The sequence below is a fragment of the Oryzias latipes genome, chromosome 9, assembly GCF_053564925.1.
Source record: "Oryzias latipes strain Hd-rR chromosome 9, Olatipes_Hd-rR_3.1".
Taxonomy (NCBI): domain Eukaryota; kingdom Metazoa; phylum Chordata; class Actinopteri; order Beloniformes; family Adrianichthyidae; genus Oryzias; species Oryzias latipes.
In genome coordinates, this window is record NC_136245.1 from 1,374,844 (window position 1) to 1,387,072 (window position 12,229).

Genomic DNA, 12,229 nt, shown 5'->3' on the forward strand with positions numbered 1-12,229 from the left:
GGAAATTTGCATCCAAACGAGTGTTGGGGCAGAGTGTTTACATGAGGCATTTGATTCTGATTAGGCGTTCATTCCGATTTCTTTAGCCACTGTTTACCATACGAAGCTGGAGGCGCTTCTATTCCACAGACTTCACCTTCTGGTTCTCCAATCAGCTGAGACGACAAGAACTTTTCCCCGGAAACACGGCACCTCCTGGTTTTCCATGACTGAGCGTGTTTGTCTGTCCAGAGCAGGACTGCAGCGTCTTTTTCCTGCTTTCAACTGCGTTTGCAACCCTTGTTCTATCCTAGGCACTTTAACGTTGGGAGTTGGGTCATCTAGACCCACTAGACAGTGCTCTGAACCTTTTTTCTTCAATGGTTTGTGATCTTCACTGGTGTCCATGGATTACATGAAATCTTTCCACCTTTATCCACCTTTGCCATGGTAGGGAGAACACCTCAATGGAAGAGGGGGTCATAGGATAGCACCAGGGTTAAAGGCCGTCCATCTGCTTTCTGATCTATTCCAACTGAGTCTTTCAATAAAAGGGGATTTTCTCCTCCTTTGAAGGTGGTCAAAGCTAACCTTCAGTTTGTGTTTTCTTCCGTGACTAGAGGAAGGCAGCGCACACATAGATGTGTTTTCATCTCGTGTTCAGCATCTTTCCCTTTAGACTCTTTAAACTTCCACGTCAAGCAAAAGATACATTGATCCAAGGTCAAAAGTCAGGAGTCGACACACTGAGTTTAGAAGACAAAAAAACCTTTTTGCCCAAACAGTTCATCTGTATTTGGTTTTCAAAGTCTGATATGTGACACTTTGTGAGTTTCAGCACAGTTTTGTTCGTCTTAGAGAACATTCATTTCATTTTTTTCTTAGTTCTGTTGTCCTGTGAGGGATTGATTGTATTTCCTGTCAGGGCTTGTAGGACATACATGGAAGATTTGCATCACAGAGGTGCAAAGGCCTCAGTCACAAACATCATCAGACACTGAAGTCCTGATGTCCAAATCCTGGCTCTAGCCAAGCATGAGCTCATGCTAGAGGCCAGCAACTGTTTGAGCGGTGTTAAAAAAGATCCCAAATGATACATATGGTTGGGTTCTAGTAGAATGTTCTTAATTTGACACATTACTTGTAAAGTCTGTAAGTTTGGAAAAACTTCATTCTGAGTCATTTTCAAAGGCGTTTCTTTGTCCAAACTGACTGCAGTTTGCTCACGCTTCCGTTCTGTTCAGAAAATGTCTGGAGGTCAGTTTTCCCCTGTGAAAAAACTCATTCCAGGAGGGAATGATTACCTGTGCAGGTAGTTCCATAAACCTGTTGATGGAGCAATGTTGCCCTCTGGTGCTTGCTGGTGATGTGTTATTCTGTTCAATCATACTACAGTTTGTAAAGACAATATTTTTATATTATATATTCTTAATTATTCATAAAGCGAGTTTATTTGATTGACTGACTTCAATTCACGCTTTGCCTACATGCAGATTAAAAAATCTCAGTCTGTGCAATAACTGAAGGCTCATTTATTTAGAATTCACTGTATGAGTGATGAAAAAACTCCATCAGGAACATTTTTGTCAGATTTTGTTAACGTAAAAACAGATGAGTGAGTTTGAAAACAGTGTCACGAGTTTGATGTAACGTTTTAAAAGTCGTTTTTTCAAGAAACTGCAAGAAATCATGTCACACTTTGACCGCTGGGTGTCGCTGTTTCCCCCCAGAAGAATCAGTTTCGACAATGCTGAGCCACCGGAAGTTCATCCACTTCTGACACATTTGCTTTCTTTCTTTCTTTGTAGCGTTTGTGGTTAACGTTTAAATAAGTTTCTTCTGTTTCCTTAGTAACCAAAATCTGAATCAGTACTTTATGAAGAGCATGTCGGAGTAAATTGTTAAAGAGAGACATGAATAAACTTGTTTTAATTTTTCCAATGTTACTTTTTAACTTAATTCAACAGCATGTTTCAGTTAATACAATAAAATTGTGTGATCGTGGATGAATGAATGGACAGATGCAGTCCTTTAAAAGATTTTATTATACATTTTAGAACTTCATTGCTTCTTTAAATGATCCAGTTGTGGTTATTTCCATCCATCAGATTTCTTAACCTGCTACACCCGCCATGGTTTTTCTTTCATGTTTTGTTTTTCCCCTCTTTGGCCAATTTCGTCTTTTATTTTGAAAGCCGTGAACAGGAAGTCACCTGACGTGCTGCTTTAGCTTGACGATGCTGGTGACAAAGTTCCTCCTCTCGCCTGCGGGCCGTAAGAAGCTCTGATTCATCTTTTCTGGCGCTTTGATTCGTCCCGCTGAGACCGACGGAAGTCGACATGTCTTCAGGTGAGTTTGTGTCGCTTTTATCACAACTTTTTTCCAACTTTGCTGTCGTTTTTAGAGGGGTTCCGTCGACACGTTCTCTCTTTCTCCCAGGTTTCGGGCTCGGATTCGGTCTGGAGAAGCGGGGTTCGCGTGAAACCGTTCTGTAGAACATCAAACGCCGCCGCCGCCGCCTCGGAGCTGCTTTCAGACGCGCCGTCGCTCATTTCTCAGCGTTTCTAAGCCATGGCCTTCTTTGTGAAGAAGAAGAAATTCAAGTTCCAGACGCAGCTGACCCTGGAGGAGCTGACCGCCGTGCCTTTTGTCAACGGGGTTCTGTTCTGCAAGCTGCGGCTGCTGGACGGAGACTTTGTGGCCACTTCTTCCAGGTACACAAGGCGCACGAGCCCCCGAGCCCCCCCCCCCATCTCTCTAATGTGGGTGTCCCGCTGCTGGAGTCGAACCGGATCCAGAACCCTGTGTGGTCATCAGGTCCAGACCCATGGCTGCTCTTTGAATATCTGTCAGGTCCTGGTCTTGGCTGGAACCTGAACCGGTTTCCCAGCGTGTTGTCGGGGCAGGTCTAGTGCAGGTTACCCCACCACAGGTGTGGCAGGCTCAGGTGGGGCTGTCGTTGGGTAACCTTTCGGAAAACAACATCTGGCTTTGCCTTGGACTTTCAGTCAGAAAGCTGGTTTGGAAGCTTGAAGCAGCCAATCCGTCATTCAGGGTTTGGGGGTTTCTCTGCCTCCATCAGCCAGGTTTCTGTTCTGGAATATAAATGAGCTCAGGATCAGCTGAGGAACAGCTGATGTTTCAGAAACAGCAGCTTTCATGCAGCACAAACGTCCTGCTGCACACGTGGAACCTTCAGATCACCTGTTGATCCATCGGTTCCTTCAGATCACCTGTTGATCCATCGGTTCCTTCAATGCCTCCTAACTGACTGATCATCAGGATCAGATTCTGTCTGGGAGTCTCTGAACTCCAAGATTGCTTCTGGCTTTCTGTCAGTCCGTTTTTCTGTTGCTCTGCTTTTAGTTGCTCTGTTTTCTGTTGCTTTGGTTGCTCTGTTTTCTGTTGCTTTGGTTGCTCTGCTTTCGTTTGCTGCTCTTCTCTGTTGCACTTCTTTTGGTTGCTCTGTTTTCTGTTGCTTTGGTTGCTCTGTTTTCTGTTGCTTTGGTTGCTCTGCTTTCTGTTGCTTTGGTTGCTCTGCTTTCGTTTGCTGCTCTTCTCTGTTGCACTTCTTTTGGTTGCTCTGTTTTCTGTTGCTTTGGTTGCTCTGTTTTCTGTTGCTTTGGTTGCTCTGCTTTCGTTTGCTGCTCTTTTCTGTTGCACTTCTTTTGGTTGCTCTGTGTGGTCTGTGTCCTCCTACAGGAGTGCAGCTCTGAGGAAATATTAGTTGTGGTGGGCTCCGTCCCACGCTCTTTGATGTTTTTCGGGGGTCTTCTCTCTCAGGGTCATGTCAGAGCTCAGATTGCCCCCCCCTCCCGTCGGGGTTATCATCTCTGGAAACAAAGCGTCCTCAGAGGGAGGGCGACGGCACCAGGAGGCTCTCTGCTCATCGGGTGGAGGCTTATGTCACAAATGTGGTCTTTGTGTTCCGCCTTGACCCAGAATGCAGTGGGACACAGCAGTCGGCTTATCTAACGTGTCGCTCTGACCGGCCTCAAAGCCTCCAGAGTCCGTGGCGAGCTGGAGCCACAGGCGTGAGACCTGCAGCTCCTGCAGTCTGCATGTCGGCTTCACGGGGTCTTCGTCAGGACAGCTGGGATGCGTAGATTCTGTCTTCCCGTGCATGTGTCGCGTGCTCGTTTGGGTTGCCTGTGTTTACAAAGAGCTCTATGGCTCAGTGGAAGATTGTGACGTTTTGTTTTGTCTGAAGATATTTGATAAATGTCAGTTCAGAGGTCATGGGGGATGTTTTTCTACAGACTGAGGATGCAGTTCAGGTGGTTCACGTTTCTTCGCCACTGCTTCTGTCTGCTGTCAACGTTTTCTGCCGTGACGACCTCTGTGCTCCAGGACAGAACCTAATTCACAGGGTTTTGCTGCAAATGCAAGAGCCCGTCCTCAAAGAAGCAGACAAACATGAACGTCTCAAACTTATTTCAACATTTTGTTCAACTGTGTAACAAAATAGTTCAGGAGACGCAAAGACTCATCCAACTCTAAAGTTGAATCAGATTTTATTCACTGAAGTATTTTAAGCAACACTTTCAGTGCTTTAATATGACAATACCAGTGAAATTTAGTTCACTTAAAGTCTAGAGTGAAAAACCTGATAAACTTAATTTCATGAGCCTCGGGTCTCTGCTCCAGACCCTCCCCGAGGACGTGTTCCGGTCAACTGGGCAGAGACCCCGGGGAAGACCTAGGACCTACTGGATAGACTACAGTATGTCTCACGGTTGGCCTCGGAGCACCTTGTGGTCCTGTCACGGGAGCTGGTCGAAGTGGAGTAGAAAGTCTTAGCCTTCTGCCCAGCGTTTTCAGCGTTCACTCAGGTAAAGATCCACTGTAGGGGTCATTGGCGATATATTAGCATGGTGCTAGCAGCAGTCCTTTACTCCTGTAATACTCCAAAATCAAGTCCCACTTTATTGGCTGTAATCCCTCAGAAAATCCCTCCCAACCCAGGCAGTGTTTTAACCAAACATTGGTTTTGTTGTGTCCAGATGTCTGTAGACCCAGAACCTGTGAAGGGTTTGGGTGTTTCCTTTTTTGGACTCATGTTCTTGTCTGGAACAACATTTTCCTCAGTGGACTCGGGAGAAAAAGGAAGGACAAGCAGAGGATCCCTGAGTTCATGAAGAAATATTAAAGTATCAAAGTTAAAGAAGGTTGGACCATGGAGAGACTGAGTTATTGAGTTTCAGAGGCATCTCCTTGTGACGGGGCTGTTCTCGTCCCAGAAACCAGCAACCCCACAGAACTCGGTGACCTTTCCAGTCCAAACTGAACTTTGGTCAGCAGAAGCGATGTGCACCATCAGCATGTTTCAGGGAAAGTCTTTGGAGGTCCAAGGTACGAGAACAATGAATCTGTGATTGTGTTATGAAGGCTGACGTTTTCCGTATGTACGTTTCTAGCCCGGGTTCGAACAGAAGGACTTATCCCCCCGCTCGCGGCTGAACCACACCTCTCAGGGTCGGGCTGTGTTTATGGGATGTTTTCTTCACATTTATCATCTGTCAGCATGTCAGTCTGGTTTTGTTGTTGTTGTCGTACTTGCTCAAAGTCCGAGTCGCTCATTGGAAGTTGGTTCATGATGTTTGGCTCAGTGACAGAACAGTTTTTCTACCCTCAGGGGGCTTTGGTTCAGCGGCTGCTCCCCGGTCAGTGTGTGTTTGTGTGAGGGATGGGGCAGAGGAGAAACCGTGCTCAGAACATTCATTCAAGTTTAGTTTTCCTACAGCTTTTTGAACAAAGATTCTTCCTCAGCTAGTCGGCATTCTGAGGATTTCTACAGAAAGACTGAGTCACAGACGGATCGGTTTCTGTCCGGTCTCAGTGGATCAAGAAGATTCTTTCAGTGATGTCGCAGTTTGAGTTAGAACGGGTCAGGTTACAGCGCTGCTGAAGACTCTTCAGCCTGTGCAGCGCCGTCTCCAGCGCGTCTCAGATGCAGGAAGGGTCTGTTTAGTTTGACGACAGAAATGGAAGAAAGAAAATATAAGGAGACAGGAAGACGCTGGTGGAGAAGCCCGTTTGTGAAGCGTTAGAAATCAAGTGGGATACGCAGAGTCTCCACAGCTGCTTCCTGTTTTTACGTGGCTTTTCCAGCCGTTAGCTCTTTGGTGGGATGGGCGGGAAGAGAGCGGGGTGCGGGCCGCTTTATTCTGCCGGGATCAGGTGATCCAAATGAACTTCCTCTCTGCAGGGGATTTCCTGATCATTTTAGAAACGTGTCTGTTTAGATTTCAACGCTTGATTTAGAACAAACAGTTTCTTTTGCAGAGATCAAACATCGGTACATTGTTACCCGTAAGACATTATCACTGTCCATCCTGACCTGTACAGTACTTGTAACGGCTGCGGTTGACCGGCCAGGACCCCTGCTGCGGTGGATCAGAGGCTCTGAACTGACCCTGTGGTGGACAGACTGCAGACTCTTTGGAGCTCCCCCTAATGTTTTGCAGGGGCAGAAGAGAACAGCTGAGGGTTGACTGGAATCCGGCTGCATTCCTGAAGCTGTACCTGAAACTGGCTGCAGCCTGTCTCACATGAGCCAGGAGGCTCTCAGGAGGAGGGGTAGGAGCAGAGGAGCTGCTGGGGGGCAGCCGTGACCGGAACCACATGAACTGCAGAGGCCATGTAGAAGAACGCAAGTCCGTGTTAAAGTTGTGTTTACAGAGATGGAGTCAGTGGAGCTGGTCTGTAGTTGAGTGCGTGCTAGAGCTGTGACGGTGTCGAATTTTTCATCACCGCGGTGATGAACCACCAGGGGGCGCGGTGTCGCGGTTAACCGCAGCCCCCCTCCCCCCCCCCCAAAAAAAAAAAAAAACAAAAACAAAAAAACACAAAATCCCCCGGCGGCCGCATCGGAAATGAATACAGTTACAACGTACTATTCTTTGTTAACAATGACAACAAATGACAACTAACAACTACATATCTAACTTGTGAACTAACTTTAGGTGTTGTAGATTGACCGTGTTTGTGAGCGCGGAGCGTCTTGTGTAGTTATAGTAGGAAGGTGCGCACACGTGTGTTGGGGGGTGCGTGTTGATTCTTCTGCAGCGGACCGCTCTGGAGCTGCACGCAAGTTTCACCAGTGCTCTCTGGTACAGACATCTTCTCAGAATATTATTTATTGCCCAGTAATAAACAGACTGCAGACGCTGTCACCTTTCCGGTAGCCGTGAAGCCCGACACCCATGAAGAACGCGGGGCAGGAGGCTCCGCCTTTGTTTATACAGACACGTAATGTTACGCTGCAAAAAATAGTTCCCAAACAAAACATGTAGTGATTTTCATGGAAATCTAACAGTGCGCGTTCATGTTTGGTGTTACGGATTGAAGGAGGACAGTTACATACCCCCGTCTCGTATTTCCTCACGAGACGGAAACTTCTGTTGTAGAATAAGGATGTGTGCTTCTGAAAGCGCGCGCCTGTTTGTGTAAACGGAGCCGCGTGCCACGTGCAGCGCGAAGGCAGACACTGAGAGCACGAGCGCGGTGGGAGAAAAGGAGACAACAGTCTGAAAGAAAGAAAGTCTGAACACAGGACTAGCAGAAAAAGGAAATTATCAGCAAAGATGAATGTGTTTATTATAGTTCCAAACACACACCATATGCAAAACGTTAAAAAAAAAAAAAAAAGTGCGGTGATGAGGTCATCACCGTGGTGATGACCTCATCACCGCGGTAATGCGGTTATCGTCACAGCCCTAGTGCGTGCTAAAGGGCACTTCAAGCAGCTTCTCAGCCATCTACTACAGTCCTCCCCAAGAGCCTTAAGGCCCGTACACACCGGGACGAATATTCGCCAGGCGTTATTCGCCAGCGTTTTTCGCCACGTTTTTTGTGTTCACACCCAGGCGATTTTCGCTGACGATGACCCGAGCGAACATGCAATTTCATTCCCTGACATTAGATGGCGCTTAATGTAAACAGAAATACTCCTGTACACAAGGTGGAGCTGCGCAACTTTACGCTTCTTAAAGTCGCTTTTCACTCAGAAGAAGAGAGCAAGTATTTACACGCTTGTCAGAATCAAACAAAGAAAACGTGAATATTTCAAGCACCAGTTGCTCCAACTGGTACTTGGTAAGGGGATATTTTAGAATGTCCGTCATTATTTCTTCGCGGCAGTGTAGATGCAACTCGGCGTCTATCTTCTTCGCTGGTATGTGTGCTCAGCAAGGCAGTTTTGTGTTTGAGCGCCACCAAGTTGTGTTCTACTGTAACTTCAGAGGTTCCAGACACGTGTGCAAAAGCGCCGTTCTCATTGGTCGAATAGATTTCGACGTGACGCGTCAAACCAAAAGAACGAACCCGAGGCGTTTTTTAAAAAGTGACGCTTTGACGCATGGCGTTTCTTCGCGTCGGTGTGCACACTCACATTGGTGCCCCTTTGTTTAGTCATGAGGCGTTAAAACGTCGGCGAAAATCGCGGGCGAAATTCGTCCCGGTGTGAACGGGCCTTTAGGCTACGTTCACACTGGAGGGCTTAATGCTCAATTCCAATTTTTTTGAAAAAATTCGTTTTTTCGGTCACATTTCCAATTAAATGCGAACTTTTGTGATCTCCTGTGTGTGTGATGACATACAGGTTGGATTCATGTGGCCTGGCCGTTCAGATGGAGGTCGCATTTCAAAAGATCGGATACGTATCGGATTCAGGACCACATACCCAAGTGGCCTGGGTTGCATTTGAACAGATGGGATCTGTGTCGTTCAGACTGTCATGAACAGATCAGATACAGGTTGCATAGGGGCAAAATAACCGGGTCGTTTCAGCCTGCAGTGTGAACGTAGCCTTTGTCCCTTTTTATTTCCTCTTCAGGAGTCTCCAATGTGCCTTTTTCATTGGATCTGCTAACACAATAACAGAGTGCTGATCCAGTCTGAGCGGTGTAGTCTGAACCCGAGAGACTGACGTCAGCCTCTGTGCTTCCTCAGCATTCTGCTGCCCCGCTGTTATCTGCTGCCGCCGGGCCGGACGGGTCCGGACCGGACCACTGTTTGTGTTTCCCCTCTGGCTGTGGCCTTTGGGATCAGGAAGGCATGAGAGATAAGATCCGGGCTGCAGTAAAGCTGACATGTTGAGTCATCACATGCAGGGGCCGTGTGCTCGTCATGACCTCTCGATCAGACGCTGGCATCACGTTGGACTTTTCTCTGTCAGTTACACTCAGACTCATTTTTGGTACAAAAAGAGTCATCTGGGTTCTACAGAGACATTTAGGAGACCTTAGTGTCAGAAACATGAGTGGAGCTGCTTCCAAAACACACTCGGCAAACGTGGTTCTTTTCTCAAAGGGCATCACCAGACTGCTTTAAAGGCATTTCTGTTAGATTTTATGGAATGAAGTCAGAAATGAAACTGTTTTTTGGAAGGAAGACTCTATTTTGATGTTGACGTTCAGCTCTGAGTGTCACATGATGCAGATACTCGTCAGGGGGCGGGGCTTTCCACATTTGCCACGTCCTAAAACCCTGAAACGTCTGAAACAAACCGAGTTGTTTTCCTCTGAGAGGGTCCTCTTTTTCTGGGCTGGAGAAGCCTGGCTCTGAGCTGGGTGGGGGGCAGTTGTTGGGCGCCCCCCCACCCCTCACCCCCACATGTTTCCTCGTTCATTTCTCCACCTCCTCCGTTTCTTGTCAGCAGAGCTCATATTCTGACAGCTTTGTGAAGTTCTGTGTAGCAACGACTCTCCTCTTCCTCACCTTCAGACAGAACTGTTGGAGAGAGGAAGACCTCCGTGCTTTGGCGGTCAGTTTTGCAGAGTTCTGGCGTCCGTTCTTCCTTCCTGCTGCTCGTTTGTCCTCAGGACGGTTAGTTGAAGGGAAAACCTCCGGATCTGCTCATCCTGGAGGAGAAGGCAGCATTTCTGTTGTTTTATTTTTTTTTTATTTATTTAAAGCTGCACGGTGGTGCAGTGGTCAGCGCTCTTGCCTCACAGCAAGAAGGTCCCTGGTTCAAGTCCCAGCTGGGGGACCTGAACCAGAATGGGGGGGCCTTTGCATGTTGTCCCCGCCCGTGCATGCGTGGGTTTTATCCGGCTTCCTCCCACCGTCCAACAACGTGCCCAATAGGCTCATTGGTTTCTCTAAATTGTCCCTGGGTGTGATTGTGAGTGTGCATGAGTGTGTGTGATTGTGAGTGTGCATGAGTGTGTGTGATTGTGAGTGTGCATGAGTGTGTGTGATTGTGTCCCTGTGACAGACTGCAGACCTGTCCAGGATGTCCCCTGACTTTGCCCGTAAGTGGCCAGGATAGGCTCCAGCAGCCCCGTGACCCAGAAAGAGACAAAACGGATTAGAAAATGAAATGTTTTTGTTTTTTAAGACCCCACGTCTTAAAAAAAAACTCTGGGGGGCTGTTCCTCACTTTGTGATGTCACAATGTGAGGACCCAGTGGTTTCGTGGGAGGGGCTGGTGCTCAGAGAGCCGGGTTTTAGAGGAATGCTCAGCAAACGCATGAACGGATCAAAAGGCCAGTTTGGGATGGATTTAGCATGAAATAAAGCCTTTACAGCTCCGTTTGTCCAGCACAGCAGGGCCGTTCTCCGTCTCGATTCCTGGTTTAGGAGTTTCCTGCTCACAGTCGACAACAACGGGCTTCTCTGGGCCCTCTGATCCAGAACGAGGAGTCTGAGCGGGTCACTTGGTGTCACGATGCTTGGATCGGCGAGCAGCAGAACGGAGAGGCCAGTCAGGATTAGGAAAGCACTTCTGCAGAGTTCCTGGTTAATGTTTAACCGCTGCCTCTCCGGCTGTAAAAGCTTTAAAGCAGAAGATTCAAGGGTTTCAGGCCAGATTACAAACAACCGACAGAAGGTTTTGGAAAACGCCCAGGGTGGGGGAAAGGGGGGCTACTGGATCTCAGAGCGAGGTTTCCATGGAGCCTGAACAAAGCCATCTGGACGGAGGAATGTGCTTTGGGAACGCTCCACCTTACACGCTGGAGAAGCAAAGCGTGGGGGTCCTGATAAGAGCGCAGTTTGTGTGTGTGCACCCGTGCTCGGGTCTTCCCAGAACATGGCTCCTTTCCAGGGACAGACGCATGAACAAATCCTCCCAAACAAGGAGGCCTTGTCCTCCTCCTTCCTCTGTCACGCTTTCAGACGGCTGGAGGCCGTCGGAGGCCTTTTCTGGAGCTTTTGCCCTCTGGCTTTAACCTGCTGCAACGTCAGCAAATACTCAGCTTTGTGGAAAAACATCCATGTGCTCCAAAATGCTTCATTAAAAACCATCTGAGAGCAACTGTTCAGGAAGACGCATGCTGGTGCATGATGGGAAGGCAGCTGCAGACACCTTTGTATCCAGTGCTTCTGCCGTATCCTGAAAGGATCCCGATGAAGATGAGGAGGAAGCTCAGGCTAACCGGGAGTCGGTCCTACGGCAGCGTCAGTCCACCATGACACCGTCTGCAATAAACTGCAAAACGGACGCATAAAGCCTCCTTTCTCCCAAAGACACAACATTTCTAAACGTTTAACTGAAAAATGAAACAAAGGTGGAGGCTGTAAGAACACAGAGATGACTATAAATGCACTTCTGTCGTGTTTGAACTGAAACACTTCTCACAGGTTCAGCGAAGCTTCAGGAAGCTGTGAATTCTTTGAAAAACCACGAGTCTGTTCTACCTGAGATATGGGGGAGGAGCTCTGCAGGCGTCTGCTAGCAGAAGCAGGTGCTTCAGAGGACAGGAAGCCACTTCTAAAGGCCGTGTCACACAGACAGAACGTACGTTTAGCTCATATTGCACTTATGAAAACTGGTCAAAGGTGAATCGACGTGAAAAAAGAGAAAAGTTGTGGTCTTTACATGAAATATTCACAGGTGAACCACGTTAAAACCACAGAAGTATGAATAAACCACACAAAGAACACGAAAACCAGCGTAGAACATGAACCGTGGGAATACTGTGCTGTTTATGTGCAGTTCGTTAGTGATTCATGCACCAATGATGTAATTTGAGCGTGATGTGTGCGCCGTGTACGCGATATATAAATCAGCTCAAACTTGAATTCACAAAAAGACCCGTCTGCTGAAACCTTCGACGGACATCTGAGCACATCGACGAACGCAGGAAACGCGTATGGATGACGTAGATCACACATGGATCACGGAAGACCGACATTTCATACGTGGAAAATGCGTGAAACAGAAGTAGTCCCACGGCCTTTACTGCTGCAAAGTGATTGACGTGATGAGGGAACATTAGCCTTCAACAGAGGAGAGGCGGAGCT

At 47.7% G+C, this 12,229-nt stretch overlaps 1 protein-coding gene across 1 annotated transcript in view; it reads left to right on the forward strand.

Moving 5' to 3' along the window:
• The first annotated feature begins 2,167 nt into the window (after window positions 1–2,167).
• eeig1a (estrogen-induced osteoclastogenesis regulator 1a) overlaps window positions 2,168–12,229 on the forward strand; it is a 29,671-nt gene continuing 19,609 nt past the window's right edge. The window contains exons 1-2 of the mRNA XM_023958893.2: window positions 2,168–2,329; window positions 2,420–2,694. Of these exons, the coding sequence (XP_023814661.1) occupies window positions 2,552–2,694 (143 nt within the window). The 5' untranslated portion in view covers window positions 2,168–2,329; window positions 2,420–2,551. The remainder of the gene's footprint in view (window positions 2,330–2,419; window positions 2,695–12,229) is intronic.